At 44.5% G+C, this 26061-nt stretch overlaps 1 protein-coding gene across 1 annotated transcript in view; it reads left to right on the forward strand.

Annotated features, from left to right (window-relative positions):
* LOC308155426 (teneurin-1-like) overlaps window positions 1–26061 on the forward strand; it is a gene marked incomplete at both ends in the record, with an annotated part of 166571 nt that overhangs the window by 68699 nt on the left and 71811 nt on the right. Inside the window, 4 exon segments of the mRNA XM_080528746.1 lie at window positions 5679–5828; window positions 14198–14406; window positions 19942–20152; window positions 22943–23044. Coding sequence (XP_080384872.1) covers window positions 5679–5828; window positions 14198–14406; window positions 19942–20152; window positions 22943–23044 — 672 coding nt within the window.

The following is a 26061-nucleotide window of genomic DNA, read 5'->3' on the forward strand; positions in this document are numbered from 1 at the left end:
CCAGAGGGTAGGTGCGGCCACGCTGAAGGCTCTGTCCCCAAAGGTCCGTAGGTTTCTTGTTTTGACAAAACAAACTGTTCAGATGACAATAGAAGGTGGGTGTTCAGATAACCTTCAGTAGGCCTTCAGCTCAGTACAACCCCCCCTTCATCCTTAAAGCTTAAAAAGAAAACATCCTTCTTCTAGCACGATGACTGCCAATGGCTCCAGACCTGAGCGTACATTACTTTTTCCTGCTATGACTGGATGGATAGATGATTCATTTACTTAGTCAAATATATTTGTTGTAATGCTTTGGATAAAGGCATCTGCTAAACGCTCAAAATGTAAATGTAAACCTAGTTAAAATGTATTAAAACAGCCTCCCTCCACACACGCAGCTGTCACAGGGGACGTCTTAACACACACCCAGAGGTAACACAAGCTGCAGAAAGTTACCGTTGTCTGTTTTCAAAGTCAGAGCATTGTCTATTCAGCAGCGCGGGCCTCCCCTGCCAGTAACAGGGGTGACCCCTACAGCGACCTCTACACCCTCCTCTGTGTCCACGATTCGTCCAAGAGTGTCTCCTCTAACTGCAACACCACACCTGCAAAAATGGCCACCAATTGATTACTTTGCCCATGATGTTTATTAGAGCAATGACTTATATGCAACAACCCCCCCCCCTTACCTTTTGAGGAGTTTTTTGGGGGTTTTTAACCCACATATCGAGTCAAAGAAAAGCCTTAATGAAGTTCAGATATCTCTTCCCAAGGTGCATCGACGGGTTGTGTCTCAGACAAGGGGGGGGAGGAACGACGTTCCTTGGAGAAAATTAAACGTTTTGATTTTTTCAGTTCATTAGGGCACTGTAGAGGATAGCTGTCAGCGAGGGTATTGGTTTAACAGACTGAAAAGTGTTGGGATCGATAAGACTGAGTAATGTCAAAGGGCTTCCCAGTCAGAGTCTCTCTCTCTGTGTGTTGAAAGGGGGAAGTGAGCGTCCGAGGGAATTTATGATTCCGGGCGACTTGCCTTGAAGGTAGCAGACCTTTCATGCCTCATTGTGATCGTATTGATCGATTCGCTTTCTCTTCAGCTCGCTCATTAGTATTCTAGCCGTGGCTCGAGAAACCAAACAATGCCCTTTTTGAAGAGAGAGTGGCAGGGGTTGAGGTGCACGGGGGGCAAGGCAGTGAATTATTTCAGCGCAGTACAGGGAAGTTTAGATCAAGTGCACCTCCACCTCTACTGGAACGATCGCCTCTCTCCTGAAGACTCCTGGCTGGCACTCTGAGCAGCAGCAGAGGCTGAGGAACATATAGGGATGTCACAGCTGTGTGAGGCGTCTCTATTCCCTTATTCATAAAGAGCTGCCTGGCCGTGGTCCAGCTCCACGGAGCGTTTTCTTTTTTTTAACAGTACAAAGCGGCTGTCCCCCTATGCTGGCATAATCGGCAGGCACATATACAAAAAAAAGAAGAAAAAGTCGTCTCCTCTGGGGACTAGGGTACTGTATGTGGGTCAACTGACTGAGTCTTTATTCGGAGCTGACAGTTTGTTTTTGAATATTTCCTAGACAATGAAGGCCACTTATTAACTTGCTGTTGTGTCGCGGTGACAATAGGTGACATTTCCCCCGCTAACAAGCAATCTGTGTTCCGTCTGTGTTTTTTTTGTCACAAGTGCAACTTTTTTGTCGTTCTCTGCTTTACGGAGCATAGTGTTACTTCAGGCAGCACACTATCACATGTTTAAAGGACAGAGGCTTACATTTTAAAAGCAGCCGTGTCTATGCTTCTCCATAGCATTCATAAGTCGCGACACGGTCGTACCGGCTATAAGAGTACATTTTGTGAGGTCATCCCAGCCACCGACGTGAGTATCAGGCTCAAATTCATCATATTTAGAGGATTTTTTTCTCTTAGTGTACATGGTTAGTGAAAAAACACGTGGCCCTAATGATGTCAGTATTTCTGTATTACGAATATAGAATATTCATTGTAGATAATAATAAAAATAGAGTAAGTGCCAAAGGGCGCAAGTCACTCCTCCCCCAGCCCATAGGCAGGGGTGCAAACTTGTCACCTTTTAGCCCTTTTAGACGTTTTTACCTCAAAATAGGTCAACCGTTTTCATAAATGTTCTTTGTTTTCAGGGCCAAAATAAAATATGTTGTCACCTTTTTGGGGCCATCACCAGTTTTCATCCCTGCATATGAATCAGACACAAACACTCCACTCCTATCAAGCTTTGACTACAACGACCTCCGCTTCTCAGTACCACCACCACTACTACGTGTAGAGAGGACTTCCTTGTCACATGGTTCCCGTGCTGGTCTTAAAAAGTCGTAACGTCTAAAATCCAGCAATCCAATTTATAAGGCATAAAAAGGCCGTACATTTTAGTTATTTGGTCTAAAAATTAGGTGCTAGGTCTTAAAAACGAGATCATCTATTTACGCGGAAATTAATCAAGCTGGAACCCAAAAAATGCCAATTCGCTTCACATCATATGGTGTCGCAAATAGGTTAAAAAAAAAAAATATGTCAAAGAGGTGTAAAAAAAAAAGGTCTAAATAGCCTTTAGAAGAAAAGAAAAAAAAATCGACTTGTTGAAACTTGTAGGAACCCTGTTGTCAGTACTGTGAGGCTTCCCTCCAGTAAGCTGCCTTTATGGAAAATCCCAGTGCAGAGCCTGAGTCTGTGGTAAGGGGAGTGGTATTGGATCCGGCACATCCAGGCCCCATGCTGAGAATCCAATCCAGCACTTGCTCTTCATTACCCCTCCCCAAAGTCTTCCCACAGATCTCTGCAGGGCACCAATACAGAGTAATACAAACTGATGCCCCCAGTAATCCCACTATCACATGGATAAAGCCCTGCTTTTGTAGCTACTCGGAGACAACGGTCTCATAGCCGGCACCCACATGTGGATGGTTGAGTGAGGGACATAACCTAATCTTCTCCGCTAAGCATTGTCCATGTGTTTGTGACTTAATTATTTCTGGGCACATTCAATAGTTTACTAGCACTGCTTGTCAAAGGAAAACTGTTATTGATGGAACATAATTGGGCAGTGTTCGGCTTGGGGCCTTTGGGTTTGTTCTATTTTCTGCCCCTACGTTGTGGATTAGACTTGTCATAAGAGCACAGTGCCATGGGCCTGGAGCTGCACGTAGCTGTTTAGGACCAGGGTCCTTTAAAGGGCACATCTCATACTATCATGTCACCATCACATTCTTTTTACTATATTTGCACATACAGGAAATTGGCTTGGTGAGGTTGGTGTGTAGGACATAAAAAACAACAATATAAGTAAACAATAATTAAATAAGAATAAGAATAAGAATCATTTTAAAAAGACAATTGCAAAAAGGGCAATAGCTGTAAGTTAGAGAAAATGTACAACTAATATAAATCACACACAATTGTGTGTGTGTGTGTGTGTGTGTGTGTGTGTGTGTGTGTGTGTGTGTGTGTGTGTGTGTGCGTGCGTGCGTGCGTGACAGGGGGGGGGAGAATAGAAGGAGGGGGGGTGAAAAAGAATAGAAGATGAGGCAATACAAGAAATAATCTGCTATAGTGTACATATTGTCTACATATTGTCTACATTATGTATTGGATGTCTGGGTCATTTTAGAGGGTCCGGGTGTGTTTCACCTCATCCATAATTGTGCATGTAAATTAAAGCAGTATATCTGTAGAGGTGTCATACAGTAGTTTCTGGTTATTTGCAACAGAGAGATTCAACTATGATGTAATACAGTTGGACCATAATACTTTGGTCTAAATCAGACAACATTTCAAAGATATGTAGGAAGAACTTGAATTTGCCTCCAAAGCCAAACATTCACACTGCCTTATTATTCCAGGAATACTTAATAGATTTGTCTGCGCCTCCCAATGACAGATACAAAGAGAACACCGAATTCCCTTACAACTATCCAGCTGATGCCTTCTCTCTCTCGGTCTGCCTGAGTAGAGGACAATTTTAATCTAATTCTTCTTCTCCCAAAACTGCATAATCATTATACGCATAACACATTTTAAAAGCAGATACTATCAATTATTCTTTCCCACTGAATATGTAAAGCAGATGCAAATTGCTGTGAACTACTTTCACTCTAATTAGGTATTCCCTCTCAGCTGGCTACTTAAAGAACTCACATTTTTTAAAAAGGCTTTCTTCCAGACCTTTCCCCAATATGACTGGCTTTGTGTTTTATAGATGGACAGGATGGGGAAAAAAGGCTTTGAAGCGGTCAGGGGTGAATTACATTGATCTGCGTATCTAAACGCTCCGCGAGTGAATAAATTGTTATTACCGTATACAGAGCATCGTTTGTGAATTCAGGGATAATCACCAGAGAACTCTCATTGTAAAGCGCCCTGCTGGGTTTATTAAAGTTTATGATATCATATTAAGACAGTCATTATTTACGTCTCCTCCCTTCCTGCGCTACATTGTTCATGCTTTGCGCCGGAGTTGTTTTTGCCTCTGTATCTCAGGCTTTAGTGCATTTGCATTCGATGTTAGATACAACCTCCTAATGCAGCAATTAGCATATTAACCTATTGAGACGCAACAAGAGGGATGTACCTGTCATTCCTGTTCAAAGGAAGGTGTTTTGGTTTCCTTAAATGACACTTGGGTGGAGCAGATTTAAAAAAGACATTACAATGAATGACAGTGGGGGTGACAAATGTCCCCAATATGATCCCTGAACTGAACTGGCTAAGATAGGCTTCACTGTGCTGTCTTTCTTCTTCGGCGTATGGGTAGTTGTTTTTCCTCTCCACTCCACCAGGCTCGGGGCCGAGGGGCTACCCTTTTACCACCCCGAGACCTGGTTGAGGGGCTCACCCGGGCTATATTTCTGGACACCCCTCCAGAAGCCACGTCATCGTCTCGTCATCTAATACCGACAGACCATGCATCCCGTTGGGTGGGTGGTACACCGGGCAATCCAGGATAATATGGTCTGCGGTTTGGTCCTCTGCGCCACACTCGCACGACGCATTTGGGGCCAAGCCCCATCTGTGCATTGATGAGCGGAAACGCCCGACGCCGGTCCGGAGACGATTGAGCCTCACCCAGGATAGCCTTGGCAAGTCCATCCCGAGGGGCTCAGCGCCGGCGACTGGGATGTGGTCGCGGAGTTTGGAGGTGTTAGCCTCCCACTCCGCGCGCCACATATAATCCGCCCATCCTGCCGCACTGTGCTGTGATAAGCAATGAAGCAGCATGAATGTCTTCCAACAGAATGCTTTTATGTGGCCCGGCTCCCAGCCCTAATGATGTGTGTGAGGAGGAGGTGTGTGAGGGGTCACCTTGTATAAGACCAGGAAGCACATAGTAGTCATCTACTGTGTCTGCTTCCAGGGGGGGGGGGGGGGGTCATCACATCTTCCTCATACTGGAGATCTGAAACCATTGATGGTTTGTCTTTGTGACTGTGGTCTAGGTGCCTGATTTTTATTTGATTTTTTTATTTAACCTTTATTTAACCAGGCAGGGCCAATAAGAACTAATTCTTATTTACATTGGCGGCCTGGCAAAAGACAAAAGGCTCTTGGGGGGCCAAAATTCCAGCACAGTTAAAAGACTAAAAACATACGTAGCCTACATCTCCACACCTCCTCCACTTACAGTCAAGTTACAGTTCCGGATGCTAACCCACGTCTTTCCCCTGCAGCGGTCCACTTGTTCGGTCTGACCTGGCACCTGCAGCCCGCAGAGGGACAGCTGTACGAGAACGGCCTCAGCAAACTGGACCGAGACTTGGAGAGCATCGACATGGCCTTCGCTCCCTTCGACACGCCTGGCCTCAACAGCACCAACAAAGGTGAGTGAATATACTACGGTTAGTTTTGTCATACGTTAGTGCTTGTTCTACCACGATATTGGCCAGAGCCCAAGCTTGTCCCTAAACGGGTTTGGCAACGAGCCCTCAAATCCCGTTTGTCATGCTCTGTGTTTACATGTAAAACCGTTGTTCCATCGCGGCCAGTCGGATGCCGTTCTGACAGGGAGAACGTTCCTCTCCTGTTGTTCAAATACTGAAGGGTGTAGCGTTATATGGTGTCGCTGTGGTGGTGTGCTGTAGGTGGGTGATACACAGGTCAAGTCTAGGATAAAGGCCCCCCCTGTGTTCCCGGGCCATCGGCTCCATTAGTGTGATAAAGATCCGATTATAGAATTTCCCCCACTTCCGGAAAAAAAAAAGTGAAGTCATCGAATCGTTGAGACGGAGAAATAGAATTATTCCAATAACAGCCGGGCCCCAACCCTTGGGTCCCAAAACCTCCACAGACGTACAATTCCATATCGGCGATGAGTGAAATAATTCAGTTCCACTCCACCCATAACTCAATTCCATTTTCTATAACTGTGTGAACCGGAAAATGTTCTCCCTTGCAACTAGGGCAATGTTGAAGAGTAGATTAAAATCAAATCAGTTATGAAAATATTGGATTGCCCCTGCATAAGCACATAATGAATCTCAGTAAAAGCCTGGGTTGTCGGGGGTTTCCGTATTCTCATATAATAGCTGCCTGACACACGCATCTTTTCTCTCACCTAAGACGAGGAGGCAGGTGCAGGGGGCCAGGGTCTGGGAGATTGACAGAGTATATATAAACGCTGTGAGTGTCTGTACACCGCCGTGCTCTGCTGCTATGTACCCTGGCAGTGCTGGGTCACATTAGCATGCATCGACTATGAAGTAATCATCAGGAGCTTCATGGGCAGTTAATTAAAGTAAGAGAGCGTAGCTTTAATCCCCTCCCGGGCAACAGCCCACGGCCTGGTTTAACTGTTCACACACCTCAGGTTTTACCCTGCGTGTACAGTCAGAATCAGGGTCAGAATCTGAATCACAAAAAAAAATGTATTGATAGAGACAGTAGAGATTTTGACAGGAAGGATGGGTGAGAGAGAGAGAAGGGATGTCATGCAGGATATGTCCGTGGCCGGAATCGAACCGGGAACCCTGCGGTTACGTGGTCGACCCTTAACCCGCTACGCCACCTAAGTGCCTCATAAGCACGTTTATTACATCTTACTGTACAAGTACACAATAGTACAAATGTTTGGCTTTGGTTACTCAACAAACATTGACATTGCAGCATTCAGATACCAAAAACACAATAAGAAGAAGAAGAAGAAGAAGAAGAACAATAAGAACAATAAGAAGAAGAAGAAGAAGAAGAATAGTAATAATAATAATAATAATAACAATAATAATAAAGTAAGTAAGTAAAATAACTATCCCTACATTGATAAGTAATAAAGTGATGGTTTTACAGTGCAAAGATGCTGTGCAGAGTACGATTATATGAAATGCAATATAATACAATACAGTACAGTAGTAAATGAGTCCAATGGTAAACAAGTCATGTGCAGTAGTTAATAATACTGTACATAATAATACGGTAATATGTTTATTTTTGTAGTGTGCGTGGGGTTGTGCAATGTGCAGTCCTGTTCCACTCAGGTTCAACTAACACTGCTTCCCTCCTACTACAACAACTATTCCAATCCTATTGAAGGTCCAATAATGTACGTTTGTCATTTTAAAATATGTGCTAAATCGTGAGCTTAGAATGATATGGTTCTATCTCCGTTTAGGGAAGTTCAGAGATATTGAGCGTCAAAGTTTTTCCATTCCATTATGTTTTGTGAGATGGAACCTTAGTATTTTATTAATTATTAACTAAAAAATGTCAACATTTTAAAAATAACACCACACAGGCATTAATAAACACCTAATGGAGCAGATTATGTAAAAAACTACATTTTGACCAAAAATTGAGATAGAACCTTATAATTCTAACGTCATAAAATGGCGCTGTTTTGGTGAAACAAAGTGCGTTGTAAAGTCTGGTGTGGAAGTTGAGCATCGGTCTTGACAGTACGTACCTGTTTCACCTTTCATTTGCAGGGATATACTGTACAGTACAGATAGTAGCCGCTATTACTAAACATAGCATATGTGACAGGGTTTCATTAAAAGGTCCGCATCTCGGCAATTGTGAAAGCTCGCAATCGAGCCAAACAAGTCTTGTTGTGAAAAAATTTGTTTTCCGGTTTTTGGCATAGGACGACAAACGAAGCGATGAAGAACCCACTCGATATCATATCCAACAGTTTTACATTCACTAAATACCTACATTTAGTTAGCAAAGTTGGGTGGGGGGTATTATTCGTATTAGTGTGGCAGTGTGTGTAGCCACACCCACCCCAGCTGTATTTAAGTAGCCATGTGCGTCTGGACCTGTTGACAAATTTACAAGATGGAGGCTGAAGCTCTCGCTAATGCTATCAACAGAATTTCAAAAGCAGGCAGAAATATCGACAGTGGGCAATTAATGAACTCCTTCATATTGGACTATACATAATGGGAACTCCGAACGGGAACTCCGAACTCTGAATCTGACGATGACAGATGACAACGGAATGTCAGACATTGATCTCCACAGTTCACTATTCTTGGGACAGTCATCTGCAGACAGACCTTCTGCTGTGTTCTTGGGTAAGTTTTAGTGAGTTACATGTGTTGTTTACTAGGATTTTGTGTTGTTTACTTAGGATAGCCAAACAGTTATTTGTTGTTTTGTGAGTAAGGTAGATAACGCCTTTGTTAGCCTCAGTTATCAAACCACTGAAACTGCTCACCACAATTATGCCACCCCTCTACAAAACTAATAGGAGATGGTGGGAGGTAGAAATAGGTTGTCAAAGATAAAACATAATGAATAAATAAATTTGTTGGAGACCTACTAAACATGCAACATAGTGTAATATGTTTCATGCACCATTTTTGTGTGTTTGTGTGTACCAGCTAGCCAAACAAGTGCTAGCTTGTTAGCTAGCTAGCTAGCTTTGTTAGAGATATAATAGATTATAGAAAAAGTAAATGCTTTTGTAATGAACGATAATGTTGTGTGGAATCAAAAATAATGATTAATTCATTGATATGTAGATTTTCTGTAGAATAATACTGTGAATTTAAATGATTTCACTAGCCTACTTACAGTACACTGAGTCTATGGAAAACCTACACTAGAGAAGTGTCCACACCTCTGACCTGAAATTTGTGTTACAGAATGAGGAGGTGAGAGGTTCTGAGAGATGACACCTTGATGAGAGTCACCAGCACTTCAGGTATTTGTCATTGTCATTGTATAAGCAATCTATTTTATGAAGATAGTAGTAGGCTAAAAAGTTCGTTAAAAGTGGTGTTGGTAACATTGGGCAATCATTTTAAATGTACTGTCTTCTTTTTTTATTACAGCTTTGATGCCCAGATGGGATGGGAAGGAACTACACCGAAGTCCCACTAGATGCTTTATGGACTATAATGATAAATGCATGCACACAGACACAATATTATTATTTTTTACCATTCTATTATTGTATATTGCTCAATTGTATCTTGCCTAATTTTTTCCATTGCCATGAATTTTACTCTCTTGTACTTGTAATGGGATGTAATAAACTTTTGGCACACATGGCAATAAGAAGTCATGAATCTTGAATTATTATTATTATTATTATTATTATTATTATTATTATTGTTTAGCTATTTAAACGTGTCAGCCCTGCAATTTTGTTTCCTGAGGGTTAGCCGACAACCCCACTGACAGATGACAGGTAGATATTGACAGGTAGTGTAATGGGGGAGTGGTTGTCTTGAGGGTGTGGTTGTCTTGAGGGAGTGATTAGGGTGGAGTTAACCAGCTATTGTTCCCACCCATTACCTCTGTGAAAAACGTCTCTGAAGACTTTGAGGCTGGATATCTCAGTACGGTGGTTCAGGGGGTATCAACATTCAAATATCCATGACTTCTTCAACTTGTTTCAGATTTCAATGTAGGACACATCATTTTAAAGCTTACAATCTACTCTTTCATAATCTGGAAAAAACAGAAAAATGATTTTGCCCTAGTTGCAGACTTTTTCACCATGCCCTGTCACATATGTCCATTTGAACATGTTCAGTGTGGCCAGGCACCAAAGAGCAAAACCCTTCACCTTTTAAGCATTCTATTAATGAAGCAAGCATCATTCAAATATATATATAATAATAATAATAATAATTCATTAAATGTATATAGCGCTTTTCCGAGGCTCAAAGACGCTGACAATATAGGGGATATGGGAAACACAAAAACAACAAGTACGGTAACATGGAACACAGAGTCCGCGAACGGGGAGGGGGGGGGGGGTGGTTAGGGGTAGGGGAGGCTGTATGCATATCAGGGGGGTGGCAGGGTTAGGGGAGATGGGTAGGGGTAGGGGAGGTTGTATGGGTATCAAGGGGGGGGGGGCGGGGGGATGGGGGAGATGGCTAGCGGTAGGGGAGGCTGTAGGCATGGGAGAACAGGTAGGTTTTGAGGTGGGATTTAAAAGTGAGAAGTGAGGGTGAGTCTCTGAGTGGTTGGGGGAGAGAGTTCCATATATACTTCTGTTCTTCAGAAAAGCAATTCTGTTCCATTCAACTGTCAGTTCAATTGTGAGGGAAATGATGAGTCTAATTGAAAAATGTAAAAGACAGTTTCATTTCAATTACTGAAATAATTGTTTTGTCAGGATAGCCCTTGGGCTATGACAATTACTTTTCTTGTGTATCAGACTATTTCAAAGCCTGTTTTAATGTAACCCCCCCCCCCCCTTCTAACAAACTCAGAGTAACTGACAGGTAAGATACCCTGCAGGCAGCGTTGTACGTCTGTTAAGACCACCTTAGAACAGTCTATTGTAGACCGAGTCGAACAGTAAATGCTCTCTGGTACACTACTAAAACACCTAAAACACTACTATTACCATGTCCACATTTCCCGTGGTTATTCCGTCTCTACTAAAAGAAACCTCAATTGCTATTTCTCACTATTTGATATGTTTTCAAGATCTCTTTGAGGCTGACATTTTACTCGTAACAATACTGCGTTATTGTGTTGGTGGCACAGTAAAAGAACTCCTGTTCCATTCAATATCCAGAAAGGTATGCATTTAAATGCACTTTTTATAGCCCTATTTACATAGTACACAGTAACGGTAGAAAGCAGAGGAAGGCTCATTGTAATGCATGGAATGAAATGGGGAACAGTATCAGACACATGTTTGAGACACATAGAACACAGAGTTAACAACAGATAACATGAGACATAGAACACAGAGTTAACAACAGATAACATGACACATAGAACACAGAGTTAACAACAGATAACATGACACATAGAACACAGAGTTAACAACAGATAACATGAGACACATAGAACACAGAGTTAACAACAGATAACATGAACACATAGAACACAGAGTTAACAAACAGGCACAGGGAACAATTAACACAGCAATGTCCAGGGGGGAGGAGGGGGGGTGGCAGGGTTAGGGGAGATGGTTAGGGGTAGGGAAGGTTGTATGCGTGGGATTTAACAAGTATGTTTTGAGGTGGGATTTAAAAGTGGAGAGCGATGGTGAGTCTCTGAGTTTTAACGCCTGTCCCCCCCTGATTCTACCTCCCCCCGATTCAACTGATTAACAGTGCCCTAATGGATAGTGAGTTGAACTGGTCATCCACAAGGTTGTGAGTTCCAAACCCTACCTGGGGAACCCCTGACTACTAGTGTGTCCTTGAGTATGACACTTAGCCCTAAGTTACTCCAGGGGAGACTGTTACCCTGTCATCTCTCATTGTGAATCGCTTTGGATAAAAGCATCTCGTGAGCTTGGAATTATAAGGTTCTATCTCCGTTTAGGGTAGTTCAGAGATATTGAGCGTCAACGTTTTTACATTCCATTATGTTTTGTGAGATGGAACCTTTGTATTTTATTAATTACTAACTAAAACATTTAAACATTTTAAAAATAACACCACACAGGCATTAATAAACACCTAATGGAACAGATTATGTAAAAAAACTCAATGTTGACCAAAAATGGAGATAGAACCTTATAATTCTAACGTCACGATCTGCTAAATAGTTCTACAATTACAAAAATAATTGAAAACACATACGGCCCAGGCTTTTGGACAGCCGTGTGAGTCCTGTGAAGATAAGACATACTTCCTGTGCACCGTAGAGCTCGCTACAGTAGATCTCATGTTCCCTACCAGGGAGGAGAGAGAGCCAATCAATAAAGTGACACCCTACGGTGTTTGGCGTGTGTTGCCAGAGAGCTGACACCATCAGGTTATCAGCTCAGAGTAATTAGTTCACGCCTGGAAGTTGGGAAGTGTTCCAGAACCGTCTGGTGGTTCTCTGGCTGCTGGTGTCCGTCCGTCCGTATTAGCCGGGGTGTGTTTGTGTTCATGGTCGACGGCGGCAGCACAGGCCTCGTCTGACGACCAGGGGGAAGAGGATTTTCCTTAAAGCACCGATGCGGGTTTATTCGTCGAAGCAAACGAAATGAAACGGATTGAAGTCTCATCGTGTAGTTTTCTCTCATGGTCTGATGGAGTCGGAGAGGTAGATAGCCCAGTATATACGGGGGTCGGTGGGGGGGGGGGGGGGGGGGGGCTCTAACACTTTGTTTATGTGTGTGAGGTTGTTTCTCTCCATTCGGAATGCGTTTACCTTGAGTAGAATCGTGTGTGTAATGCCGTGGATGGAGGCTAGTGGAGGTCGGAATCGGACGGAGGACGGGCTCATTGTAATACACGGAATGGAATGAAATCTGTGTGTGTGTGTGTGTGTGTGTGTGTGTGTGTCAGTTTGTGTGTGTGTGTGTGTCAGGGTTTCCGTTAACCGGTAATTACCGGTCTTTGTCCGGTAAAAATTGTTGAAGTCCGACAATTTGAAAACTCGTCGGACATAAATGTCCGGTGAAAATAATTCCCTCTAACCATTTTCAGCTGAGCACCAAACACACACACCCAACACTGCCCGAGAGAGAAGGACCCGCCCCCTTTAGTTAGCCTATAGGCTATAGGCTAACTAAAGGGGGCGGGTCCTTCTCTCTCGGGCAATGTTGTGTGTGTGTTTGGTGCTCAGCTGAAAATGGTGTCCCGAAGCGGAGCGCTTTAACTTTATCGCACAATAACAAGGATAACAAACGAAACGGACAACATTTACACTAAGATGGAGACAAACTTCAGCGATATGATCTAACAGCCGGTCTTCAGGACGACATACAGACCCGTATGAGCTTACAGGGCTATCCCCTATCTATCTGAGAAAAGGCATAGCCTAGGCTGTAACATCGAACGGAAATTAGCCTATAAGCATTGCAAGTTAATTTAAAGCCTATTTATTTACAAAGAGTTTTATTCTATTTTATTTTATCTGATAAAAGGCATATGAACGGAAATTAGGCTAGCCGTGTCACGCCAGAAGCCTACATGCTTGCACTGTTACTGTTCAATAAAATGTTATACATCTAGACATTGTGGTATTTCTTTATATACGTATCCCAGACTGCCTATCAATTGTTTCTCAATAAACAGTTATGTTCTCCCCATTGTCATACTCCCGAGCTAAACGAAATGCCTTCCCAACCAGCGAGACCTGGTTATAGAAATGACGTTGTTTTATTGATTTTAAAAAAAGGGTAAAACTGGAAAGAGAAAATAGAAAACTCACATTAATCCCAAACAATTTAACAAACTTCAGTTAACGTAATGTGGAGTCCGTTCATTGATCGATGCTGTCTGTTCAGTTCCCAGTGAGGCGCCCGTTCAGCGCTGGACCCGTTCAGCGCTGGATTTGACGCATGGCATAGCGCGCATGCGTCAAATCATGTTATATTATTATATATTACATAGCTCGCATCTAATCGTATCGGATGAGAAATAGACATTAAATGGCATATATAGGCCGCTACACAACAGTAATCACCGCGACAAACAGCTATATTAGATTTGGAAGAAAAAAAATATGATTTTGAAAAAAAAAAAAAATATTATATTTTAATATGATGACCGGAATATATCACGTTTGTCCGGTAAATCGAATTCTTCCCGGACACGATGTCCGACGGCAAATTTTTCTAACGGAAACCCTGGTGTGTGTGTGTGTCAGTATGTGTGTGTGTGTGTGTGTGTGTGTGTGTGTGTCTGTGTGTGCGCCTGTGTGCGCGTGTCTGCGCGCATCTGTGTGCGTGTCTGCGCGCATCTGTGTGTGTGTGTGCGCGTGTGCGCAAGCATGCGTGTGTGTGGGTGACGGTGTTTGTTTGTGCCTGAGTGCTTCACCTCCCCCGTGTTCCTCCTAGATAAAGACGTGTTCCAGAGGGGGAAGGTGATCGACCGAGGCGAGGTGGACATTGGCACCCAGGTGATGCAGACCATTCCTCCAGGTCTGTTCTGGAGGTTCCACCTGACCATCCACCACCCCGAGTACGTCAAGTTCAACATCTCCCTGGCACGAGACGCGCTGCTGGGCATCTACGGACGCAGGAACATCCCCCCTACACACACACAGGTACCCAACCTCTAGTCTCACACAGGAGTACACCTACACACACAATCAAAAGAAAACACTGAGCAGAAATGTAATAATAATAATAATAATAATACATTAGACGTATATAGCACTTTTCTAGACACTCAAAGACGCTTTACAAACTGAAAAGATCAAGTAGTAATAATGAAAAGAAACAAAAGGTAAATAAAAGAAAGTATAGGGGCCTAATTAAGATAGTGCTGGGGACACATGGGAAGGGGAGGGGGAGAGGGTTAACTGGTGAAGGAGAGCTTGAAGAGGTGGGTTTTGAGGGCCTGTTGAAATGTTGGGAGGGTGTTGGCCTGTCTGATGTGGTTGAGACCTATTCTAGAGACCTATTCTACCTATTCTACCTCTCTACCTCTATCTACCTATCTACCTCTATTTACCTCTCTACCTCTATCTACCTCTCTACCTCTATCTACCTCTCTACCTCTATCTACCTCTCTACCTCTCTACCTCTATCTACCTCTATCTACCTCTCTACCTCTATCTATCTATCTATCTACCTATCTACCTCTATCTATCTCTCTACCTCTATCTACCTCTCTACCTCTATCTACCTCTCTACCTCTATCTACCTCTATCTACCTCTATCTATCTATCTATCTATCTATCTACCTCTCTACCTCTATCTACCTATCTACTGGTGCTTTTCCACTACGGTGCTGACCCGGGTCAGCCCAGGCTGGCCTGTTTCTTTGGCGCTTTTCCATTTGTCGGCCTGGATCAGCACGGCGCGGTACGGCACGCTTCTTTAGCTACCCTTCGAGGGCAGGAATCTTTTTGAGAGCCGGAACCTTTTTGCCAGGCTGCGTGTGACGTGTGACGCTGCACACCGTTGATTGGTCAATGGAAATCGTCATCCCATGTTCATAGATTTCATCACTAACCGCCATTTTTAAATACCACAACAGATTTCGCTCTAGGAAAATGTCACTTACTGTTTCTGTAATAACTAGTGATGCTCCGATCTGATCGGCGCTGATCGGTATCGGCCGATATGGCCTTGATCGGTTTTGATCGGAGTTCTCAAAACGGCCGATCAAACCCGACCGATCACAAGATGGCCGATCAAACCCTGCCAGTTTACAAGATGGCGTCGCCAGTCTGGAAATATTACACCGTGTCGGAAAGAGACAACAAATATGCCGTTTGTAATGCCTGTTCAAAAGAAATACCTCGGGGAGGAACGCACGCAAGGTCTTTCAATACAACGAATATCATACGGCATTTGAAGGCTTGTCACACGAAGGAATATAACGAGTTTAATACATTGGCGAGCACTAAGGCCAGAGAGAAAGAGTCGTCGAAAGAACGTTCGACACCACTCACTCAGCTTACTGTTACCGAGACATTGCAACGACAGCAACCATACGGCAACGACCACAAGAAACGAAAGGAAATAAATGCGAAAGTAATAGAATTCATATGCCTTGATCAGCAGCCCCTGTCTGTTGTGGAAGACGCCGGGTTCAAACGCCTTGTTTCCTGCCTGGATCCACGCTAAACGCTGCCGGGGCGAAAATATTTCACTGATGTTTGCCTGCCGGAATTATATAACACTGTCTACACGTACATCGGGAGCCTAGTGAAGGACAACATCGCGTCAATCAGCTTCACGACTGACATTTGGAGTTCGAGTGTCAGTCCTGTGTCTATGCTGAGCCTGACTGCGCAGTTTATCAACGCAAACTTTGAGCTGACTAAAGTGGTGCTTCACTCTCAAGAATTCCCTGGGTCACACACCGCAGAGGCACTGTGTGATTTTTATTTTCACATTTTATTTATTATGATTTGTATGTTCCTGAAGTAAGCTACAGGTGGTTGTGAATTCAATAAAACAGATGGTTGTCAATTCATGATACTTTCTCATCTCCTAATTTCATTTGAATACTTAATATACAATATCAATGGTGTTAAGAATAATTAAAAACATAATTAATGCTACACAATAAATAGAATGAATGAATGAATGAATGGTCTTTATTGTCATTGCTATAGTACAGGTACCAAACAACGAAATTTAGGAGGGGTGGCTCCCCTGGTGCTAGGAAAGAAGAAAAAAAAAAAAAAAAGCTTCAATTGCCATTTTCGACGCTGTGATCGGTGATCGGTGATATCGGATCGGCAGATCACTGGTTCCAGTGATCGGTGATCGGTGATCGGCACCAAAAACCCTGATCGGAGCATCTCTAGTAATAACGTATTAATAAAGATTTGAAAAAATATGATAACCATCGTATTATCTTAGTTTAATGTCATTTCAATGCATCATAGAACTTTTATTTACAACAAGCATAACAAAAAAAATCGCTATTATGGCGATGTCCTGTAGAACTGAAAGCGGCAGTTAACAGGCAGGTAACATCCTGTATATATAAATAATGTCGGTGTCGACCGTGATAGCAGTGTCGTATCGACACCATTCAAATGGTTTCAGATTCCCTGTCCTCTCCCCTATCCGGACACGTTTGCATTGTTATCCTAACCCACGGTAAACCACAGTTATTAACCCGCAAAGGGTGCCTCCGGGCACCGTGTTTGTCCGTGAATAACACCGGTTATGGAGGTGGTACAAACACAATACTACTTTGCTAACTCCACCATCGGTATACGGTCATTTTGAGCCCTAAACCATCGCACTGACACCCCGAGAAGTTATGCTTTTAACCGTAAACTCAATGAACCGGGAGTTCACCCGCTGCTGCAAGCGTATCTATAACGAACGCGGAGATTGAATACGTTGCACCGTTATATATCTAACGTTACATGTTTTAAGGCTGATCTGTGCATGATTATGTTGATCTATTTATATCGATCTATTCTTGCCAATTCCTTATTACCAGTGGAAAGGGGGAACACTAAAACACTTTGAATGGGATAGATAGGACTTTCCGTTCAATGGAGGAAGCATGAAACTCGCGAGTTCATCTCGCTTTTCCCCCCGTTGATGTATTAAACAATCTAAGCAATCTAATCAGAGCAGTTGTTATTGTGTAATATTATTGATGGATGTGCCATTTTTGATGGACAGCAGTGAGCGGATGACTTGATGTGAGCATGTATTTGACTAATGCCGATAGTCTTGCTCCGAAACCGGAGCTGTCTACAGCGGATTCAAACTACCGTAATTCATGTATGCCCAATCTAAAAAATTCAAACAGTTTCTGAAAGCAGAGAAGTTGCACTTTTTGAATAGTTGAACTTTTTTAGGCTTATTACGGTAGTTCACTAACAAAAAAAGCACAGTGCTCAACGTATTTCCCCCCGCTGATCTGTATAGGGGGGGGGGGGGGGAATCTTATGACACGTAACTCCTCCTTGTCCCGGGTCGCTCAGTATAATGGAGAAGCGTTTCTCAAAGTACGGCACGGCACGGCTCGGATACAAATGCGGCCCGGTTCGGGTCAGTAGTGGAAAAGCGCCAGTACTGGTAGCCCCGCAGTTAGAGCACATGCACATGGGCAAATGTCTGCCACACACACCCTCGTAAGCTTTCAGGTTTATGCCCACGTAGGTGGTCTACTTCCTACGCATCCCCCGGTACCCAGACCACCCCGACGCACACGAGAGAGCCCCAACACCTACACACAAACACCTTTCCAAAATAATTCAATATTTTAACATTTTTAATGTTGCTTTTTCCCAGTGTGTAAAGCAGTATGCCGATATGAACTTGACCAAGATATTTCATGGAACGCACAGAGTTTCAATCCATATGGTGTGTTGTTGTGGAAAAAAGGACGCAATTAAGACAATAATCTAGTGGAACTAACGTGATGACAGTAAAAACGTGTTGACTCCCCAATCAACCGCTTGTTAGCATAGATAATATCGACCATTAACAGTTCAAATCATTCAAGGTAATTAATTAATAATTCAATTCCTTACCATACTCATTTGCATATGTAGGGTGCATGCATACAGACTAAAACGAATTAATTCACGCTAATTAAAAGGCTCCTTTCCGACGCGGAAACCTTTTTTTTCTCTAGGATGATCGTAATCCCCCCCCCCCCCCCCCCCAAAAAAAAATCGGCATACGTGTACCCTGCTTACTGTTACTTTGGACCGTTTTCAAATCCTGTCCCAGTGAGACTGAATAATCCCCCCCCCCCCCGCTGAGGTGAGATGTCTCTGTCAGCGAGGTCAGCCGAGCCCCCCCCCCTCCCAGACTGCAGGCCCACATCTGTTCCCTGGGCCGCCGCGGCCCCTCGTTACACGTCACTGATAGAATACCCAGCAGGGTCACGGGGGGCCGGGGGTCACGCGGAGAGAGAGACCTCCACGCCAGAGTCTCATCTGTCACCAGGCTGCTCCAGCATCCCCCCCCCCACACACACAGCCAACCCGCCGGACCTCCTCCTCCTCCCCCTCCTCCTCCTCTTCCTCCTCCTCCTCCTCCCCCTCTTCCCCCTCCCCCTCCTCCTCCTCCTCCCCCTCCTCCTCCTCCACCTCCTCCTCCTCCTCCTCTTCCTCCTCCTCCTCCTCCTCCTCCTCCGCACGATGAATCCTTAATAGGATGTTGTAGCCATCCGTCTGAGTCAGTCTCCCGGGCGTCACGTCCACCGTATTGTATCGACTCATCGTTCGATTCCTTTTATTTTTAGGTTGTTATTCGAGATGTTGTCACTGTCGCCCGGCCGAGGGGACGAAGCGGTTTTTAATGACGGCCGGCCGGCTTCCCGCCGTGACATCCGCCGTTCCCTCGCTACCGGCTGAACGTGAATTATGGGTGGGCAGAGCAGGGGCCCTCCGCCGCTGATGAGGCTTTTGCATCGGCGAGGATTCCAAATGCATGGTGTGTGCCCCCCCCCCCCGACGACGAGAGTGCCCCCGGGCAGATTCCAAACGTTGTTTTTCCCCCTTTTTGTGTTTTCCTGCGGTGGGGGGGGGCGTCGTTCGTCTCTCCTAAGTCGAAATGGTGGAGTCGTAGAGTGCTTAGGAGGAGGGGGCCTGAGGACATGTCGTTCGTTGGAGTCCCGTCTCAACCTCGTCTCAACCCGACCCTGGGTTCGTTATTTAAAAGACAAACACCAGAAGACAGACTTCCCTCTCTACGGCCGGGACCAGAGCGCTCGGCGCTCGGCGTTTGCTTATCCCCGTCGAGCACACACACACACACACGGGAAAAAAAGGACGTGAGTGACAGTTCTGAGGCTAAGGCGAAACGCATCCCGCCCCAGGCTACTGTCATATCCCAGTCATCTTCTAATCCAGCAGTTCAGCATGGGGGCCTGTCTCCTTATTACACTCATTAAGGGCAAAGTCAAAAGTGGGCTTGGGGGGGTGGGAGGGGGGGCTTTGCATATGGTTAAGATCAAATTATTTGAAGAACGCTTGACTAACCCCTGAGCCACGCTGTGATCGTCGTAGGGATGTGTGATACCGGTGCCTGTCAGTCACCAGACAGAGGGCCTCATCAGTGATGCACGAGCAGGCGGCTTACGATGTCCTGTGTCTTCTCCCCCCCCCCGTATTTAACCTGATGTTATTGCTTTTCCCTTCTAGTTTGACTTTGTCAAGCTCCTGGACGGCAAGCAGCTGATTAAACAGGAGGTCCGTACGGCGTCGGAGGACTCCTCGTCTCCCAGGAACCTGATCCTCGCCTCCCTCCAGGAGACGGGCTTCATCGAGTACATGGACGCGGGGACGTGGTACCTGGCCTTCTACAACGACGGCAAGAAGCTGGAGCGGGTGTTTGTGCTCAGCACCGCCATCGGTAATTGTCACCGTCGCTGTTAGCCAGCCGAGCGGAGGCTGGCGGAGGTAGAAATCGGAGGACGGATCGCGACGAAACGGAACTGCGCTTGTTTGATAGCGTTCGTCATTCCGTTCCGTACGTTCCAAGGAGGGCCGTCCTCCGATTTCTACCTCCGCCAGCCTCCACTGTATCAAACGTACACTAGGTTACTCCAGCCACATTTCGGTAAATGAAAATCGAGTGTATGCATTCATGTTTTAGAGGGTCATGGATTCTTCTCATATCTCTGCATTTACAGACGACACGTCTCTCATTATTTCCACTGTGGTTGTGGTTTGTGTGTGTGTGTGTGTGTGTGTGTGTGTGTGCGTGTGCGTGTGCGTGTGCGTGTGCGCGCGCGCGTGTGTGTGCGTGCGTGCGTGCGTGCGTGTGTGTGTGAGTCATTTTAACTTAAACCAGGGTGAGTTCTCTTGCTAGCCGGAGGAGAGAAGGAAAGTCTATCATCCTTAATTGACTGACCTTCTGTCACCCGGCGCTAAGCTCTGCAGAGAGAAGAGGGCTAGGCACTTCTCTTCATGCATTGTGTGTGTGTGTGTGTGTGTGTGTGTGTGTGTGTGTGTGTGTGTGTGTGTGTGTGTGTGTGTGCGTGCGGGGTTATGTGTGTGTGCATTCTCCTTCCTGTATTGGAAATGGAGTTGAACACACTCTGAAAGGCAGCGCGAGGCAGTGCAAGCGAACTATTTCTCGTTCAGTTTCCTATCCTACCAACACTAATGCGGGGTACACACATAAGGATTTCTGTCTGTCTGAAAACGACAGAAAACGCCCGGTTATCAGATGGATCTTAACATTTTCCAATAACAAAATCCTGGGGTGTGAGGTGTGTTAAGAGTCACTTCTCTTCAATTGTGCAATCAACTCTCCCGACAACCTGCTCGGAAAATGGGCGTGGCCGGCAATCGTAAATGTGAAATGCGTTCAATACTTCCGACCAGAAACCATAGGGTTGCCAGATTGTTTGGTGAAATTAGCGGTTTTAGAGAGAAATCTCGCGTGAACCCATCGTTTTTAATATTGCCTTTATGGATATGATTTTGTTTGTGGTTTATTTTCTCTTATTGACATGGCTTGGGGAACGAGACTAGAGAGTTTGGAGTCTGTCGTAACGAACATCTTTATGTCTGTGGGGTGCTGAAATGAGGAAATTGGCGCACACCACACACAACACGATCAAGGCTGTTCAATCCAAGATTTTGTTTCTTCATGTGTGGGGTCTGTCTCAGATAAGATTTCTGTTAAGATTTTGAAATTCCTTATGTGTGTACCCCGCTTAAGAGTGTAAAGCGGGGTACACACATAAGGATTTTCTGGCCGATTTTGGCCCGATTCTCCCCCTTCCGACCAAACACAGAAACGCCCGATTATCAGATGGATCTTAAGATTTTCCTATAACAAAATCCTGTGGTGTGAGGTGTGTTAAGAGTCAATCTCTCCCGACAACCTGCTCGGAAAATGGGCGTGGCCGGCAATCGTAAATGTCAAATGTGTTCAATACTTACGACCAGAAATCCTAGGGTTGCCCGATTTTGGGGTGGAATTAGCGGTTTTAGACTGTGGTTAGGGTGGAAAATGTCATTCCCATCTGGCAACCCTGCTCGCGAGTCCAACTATGACGTAGCCAATCAAGAAGCGAGCTGACTTCTTCTTTTCGTTATTCTGCACTTTATTTGCCCTGTCGCACATGGTTGTCTCGTACAGGTCAGTCAGGGTACTACGTTAGATAATAATAATAATAATAATAACTTTATTTGTATAGCGCTTTTCCTGCAAACGTTGCGGCTCAAAGTGCTTTAATCATTATATAATCTTAATTTAATTATTTTGTAATTAAAAGGCAATATTAAAAGGATGGGTTCACGCGAGATTTCTGGCTTGGGGAACGAGACTCTAGAGAGTCTGGAGTCTGTCGTAACGAAAATCTTTATGTCTGTGGGGTGCTGAAATGGGAAAATCGGCGCACACCACACACAATACGATCAAGGCTGTTCAATCCAAGATTTGTATCTTCATGTGTGGGGTCTGTCTCAGATAAGATTTCGGTTAAGATTTTGAAAATCCTTATGTGTGTACCCCGCTTAAGAGTACAATTCTTAGGCGTTGGTTCCTGACATTGCAGCACAAGACAATAAGGCAATATTATTCAAGCATAATTCAAGATATTAATGACAGTAGTTCAGGATATAAGTGACAAAAAATAATAGGCATAATATAATAATATATAATAATATAAGATAAAGGTGACAATAGTACAGGTAAGACAGATAGGACAGGTGCCACTAGGGATAATAGATAGCTCAGTAGTAAAGTGGCTGTGAGTTTAAGGTTTCCGTAGTCCCTATACATGGGGTGTGCTTGGGGAAGATAATATTGATATCTCTGTGTCTATCTGTTGTTATGTGTTTTTCCCGATGAGGCACATAGTCATTTCCGTTTGTTTGTGTCAGAGCGTGTTTGTGGTGGAAGCCTTGGCACTGGCGGACTCGGGGAGGGGGGTGACTGCCCCTCCTGGTGCCCCCACGGTTGAAAAACGTCTCTCTTAAGTGCCCTTTTGGGTGGCAAAAATGAGAGGACGTGCCCTATTGGTGCCCCTCCAATGGTCTAAACTTGACCATGTGCACTGATGGGGTCCCATGTTGTGCAGTAGGTCCCTTTTTTTTATTTTCGCCCCTGCCCTTCAAACAGCCCGAATCCGCCACTGAGCCTTGGTCAGGTGTGATGGTAACTCTCTCTCTCTCTCTGTCTCTGTAGAAACCATGGACGGCTGCTCCACCAACTGTCATGGCAACGGGGAATGTGTGGCAGGTCACTGTCACTGTTTCACAGGCTTCCTCGGGGCCGACTGTTCAAAAGGTACGTCGTACATCGAACGTCAAACTTTTTGCGGGGGTGGTTTCATAATGAATGCATTCTGGGGGTTGTAAATGTAATGTTGAGGTAGTGCAGGGTGGAAATAGAGTTTATATTCTGATATCAGATTTTAAATTTCACACTGTAGGGGTCCCGCGGGTAACATTCTTTGCAATTAACTCCGAGACCACTCAACCTAGACCGTGTTTTCATATCAGTCTTTCTACTAATCATTTAGAAATGTTCAGGTCTCTAAAGAGGACACTCAGATCACTGTATTAATTTTAATTTTAAAAAATCTGAAGAAATCGTAACAGTAGGCGGGGCCAAATGTAATAATATTAATAATAATTATTATAATAATACATTAGACTTATATAGCGCTTTTCTAAGTGTCTTTGTAGGACAATCTGCTCTGTATACTGCAATTTCGGGCGGAGAAGCGGCGAACAACACCTTTAACTCCAAACAAAATGAGAAGACATAATGAAGACATAATGGACCCAACTAAAGCTCCAGTAACACCAATGGTAACAATATTTTGATCCAGTCGATCCTTGTCAAAAAAGAATATCTTCTCCGAGCAACAAAAAACACATCATTCCATCTTAACTAGACCTCATGAACAGGGAGGCTGAAGAACCATAGTTGGTAACACTTTACATTAGGGTAACACTTTGCATTAGGGTCACACAAGGTTTATAATTAGTTCATAATAAATCAAAAGAGACATGTTGTGGAGACATATTATTACAGTATTACACGATTATCATGAAATATTCCTGTTTTCAATGATTATAAAAGTGTACCGAGAGAGGCTTGGAGAACCGTTCTGCTATTGCTGTTGTCCAACGAGGTCGTGCCAGACCAGAAATGAGAGAAGGGTCTCAGTTTCAACCATAAATGGTAAATGGACTGCACTTATATAGCGCCTTTTTTGCTGCTCCAAAGCTGCTCCAAAGCTCTTTACAACGGGCCTCTCATTCACACATTCACACACCAATGGCGGCAAGCTGCCATGCAAGGCGCCGGCCTGCTCACTGGGAGCAATTTTGGGGTTCAGTGTCTTGCCCAAGGACACTTCGACATCCGGGGCTCGAACCGCTGATCTGCCAACCTTGTGATCATTAGACGGCGACTCTACCTCCTGCGCCACAGCCGCCCCAACCATCTGATGAGGGTAGTCATGCTGGTGATTGTAGGATAGAGGAAGATAGACAGAGTACATTCATTAAGAGGAATTACACCCATAGTTACACAAATCCGGTGTAAAACCAATAAATACAATTTCCCTGACTGTGCAACCATTTCAAATAATGCTGCATTATTTCACATGAGGGTTAGTTTTTAAAGCATTTGTAAGTCGCATTTATAAAGCATTTATAAAGCATTTATAAAGCATTTATAACTGGATCCTGATTGCAAGCTTCCTATTTGGCAAGTACCAAGTGGATATCGATCTAAACACATCATGACATTTATAAAACTACTTTACAAAGTAGTCTAACACCTCTAGTGTGAAGTAGATTAGATTAGACTCAACCTTTTTGTCATTGCACAGAGTACAACGAAATTAATGAAATTATTTGTTTTGCTCTAGGCTCAGGGTCAGCCATAGTCAGCAGCCCCTGGAGCCATTAGGGGTTAAGTGCCTTGCTCAAGGGTACAATGAGCAGTGGCACAAAGAACCCTCCAGTCACCAGCTCACCTGAGGAGGGGTCAAACCAGCGACCTTCCAATGGCTAGACGGCCTCTCTAACCTCTAGACTACCGCCACCCCTGATGCCACACGTTAGAGTGATTCACAGTAAATGTAGTGGACACTCCCAACTGCACAGTGTGCCCTAGACTTACCCAGCCAGGTGTTACAATGGCCCCCAACCCTAGCAGCCATGACAAACCTTATGTGCTAGCTAGCTAGCTAGCTGGAAACCATGTCCATTTGTAGCCAACAGAACAGTAATCATAATAATACAAGTTAGGATTCATAGACCTATAAACCTTAAGACAGCAGAAGACAAAATACTGTACAAAGTTTAATGTACCCTTAAAAAACTACTTTTCCCATTAAAACCTGCAGACAGAGAGATGGGACTCCATTTGTTTTCATGCAGGCAGTAAACCTAACTGTGCATGAGAAAAGCAGAGTGCTACAAGTGACCCCCTGTTACATTTGTCCCAGGTCTCCCCTATACAGTAAATACAAACAAAATGTCGGACTAAAATCAGAAAACAATAGTTATGCCTTTATTGAACCTGGTTGAATATCACGTTATGGAATACTGCTCATCATGCTATCAGTTCCATAGGCTACGGATTGTTTCGGAGGATTGTTTACAGAACATAATACTAGTAGGCTAAAAACTAGCACCATGGCCTAGTTCCAGAGCCACTCTGTTTTCAGTGAGTTCTCTGGTCGAAGGCCTTAATCTACCCCGGCCTCCCCCCGCCACCCCCACCCGCGCCGCCCGTTCGTCTCTTGCTAGATCTGTGGCCAGGGAACCACTGCAGCGAGCCTAATGTGTCTATTACTGTCCCCAGTGTGGGACTGTGACATATTATGGAGACTAATGGACAGACCAGGGTCTGGAAGGCAGCTTCCACACAGGAACTGTCCACAAACTGGACTGACAGGATGGATGGAAGGAGCTTGCGGGAGCGTGTGTGTGGGTTGTGGGGGGGGGGGGGGCGGAATGGCCACTATGATCTCACAAGAACTTTACAGAGCACACTAGAGGAACATCCCATATTAACTACTATATACCTCCTTTAAGGCAGAGGAAAAGCTGCAGCATAGTAGGGGTATGCACAGTTGGACTAAAGCCCAATGCACACGGCGTGCGATTTTGTCGCACCGCAAATTCGATTCCATTGTTTTGAATGAGACAATGCACACGGCGTGCAATGCGATGTTGTCGCACGACAACATTCGATTCTCCATTCACACCCACACACTTCGGTGGTGTGAATTGAGAATCGAATGTTGTGCGACAAAATCGCATGCCGTGTGCATTGGCCTT

Source organism: Nansenia antarctica, assembly GCF_963989245.1.
Source record: "Nansenia antarctica genome assembly, chromosome: 4".
Lineage (NCBI taxonomy): Eukaryota > Metazoa > Chordata > Actinopteri > Argentiniformes > Microstomatidae > Nansenia > Nansenia antarctica.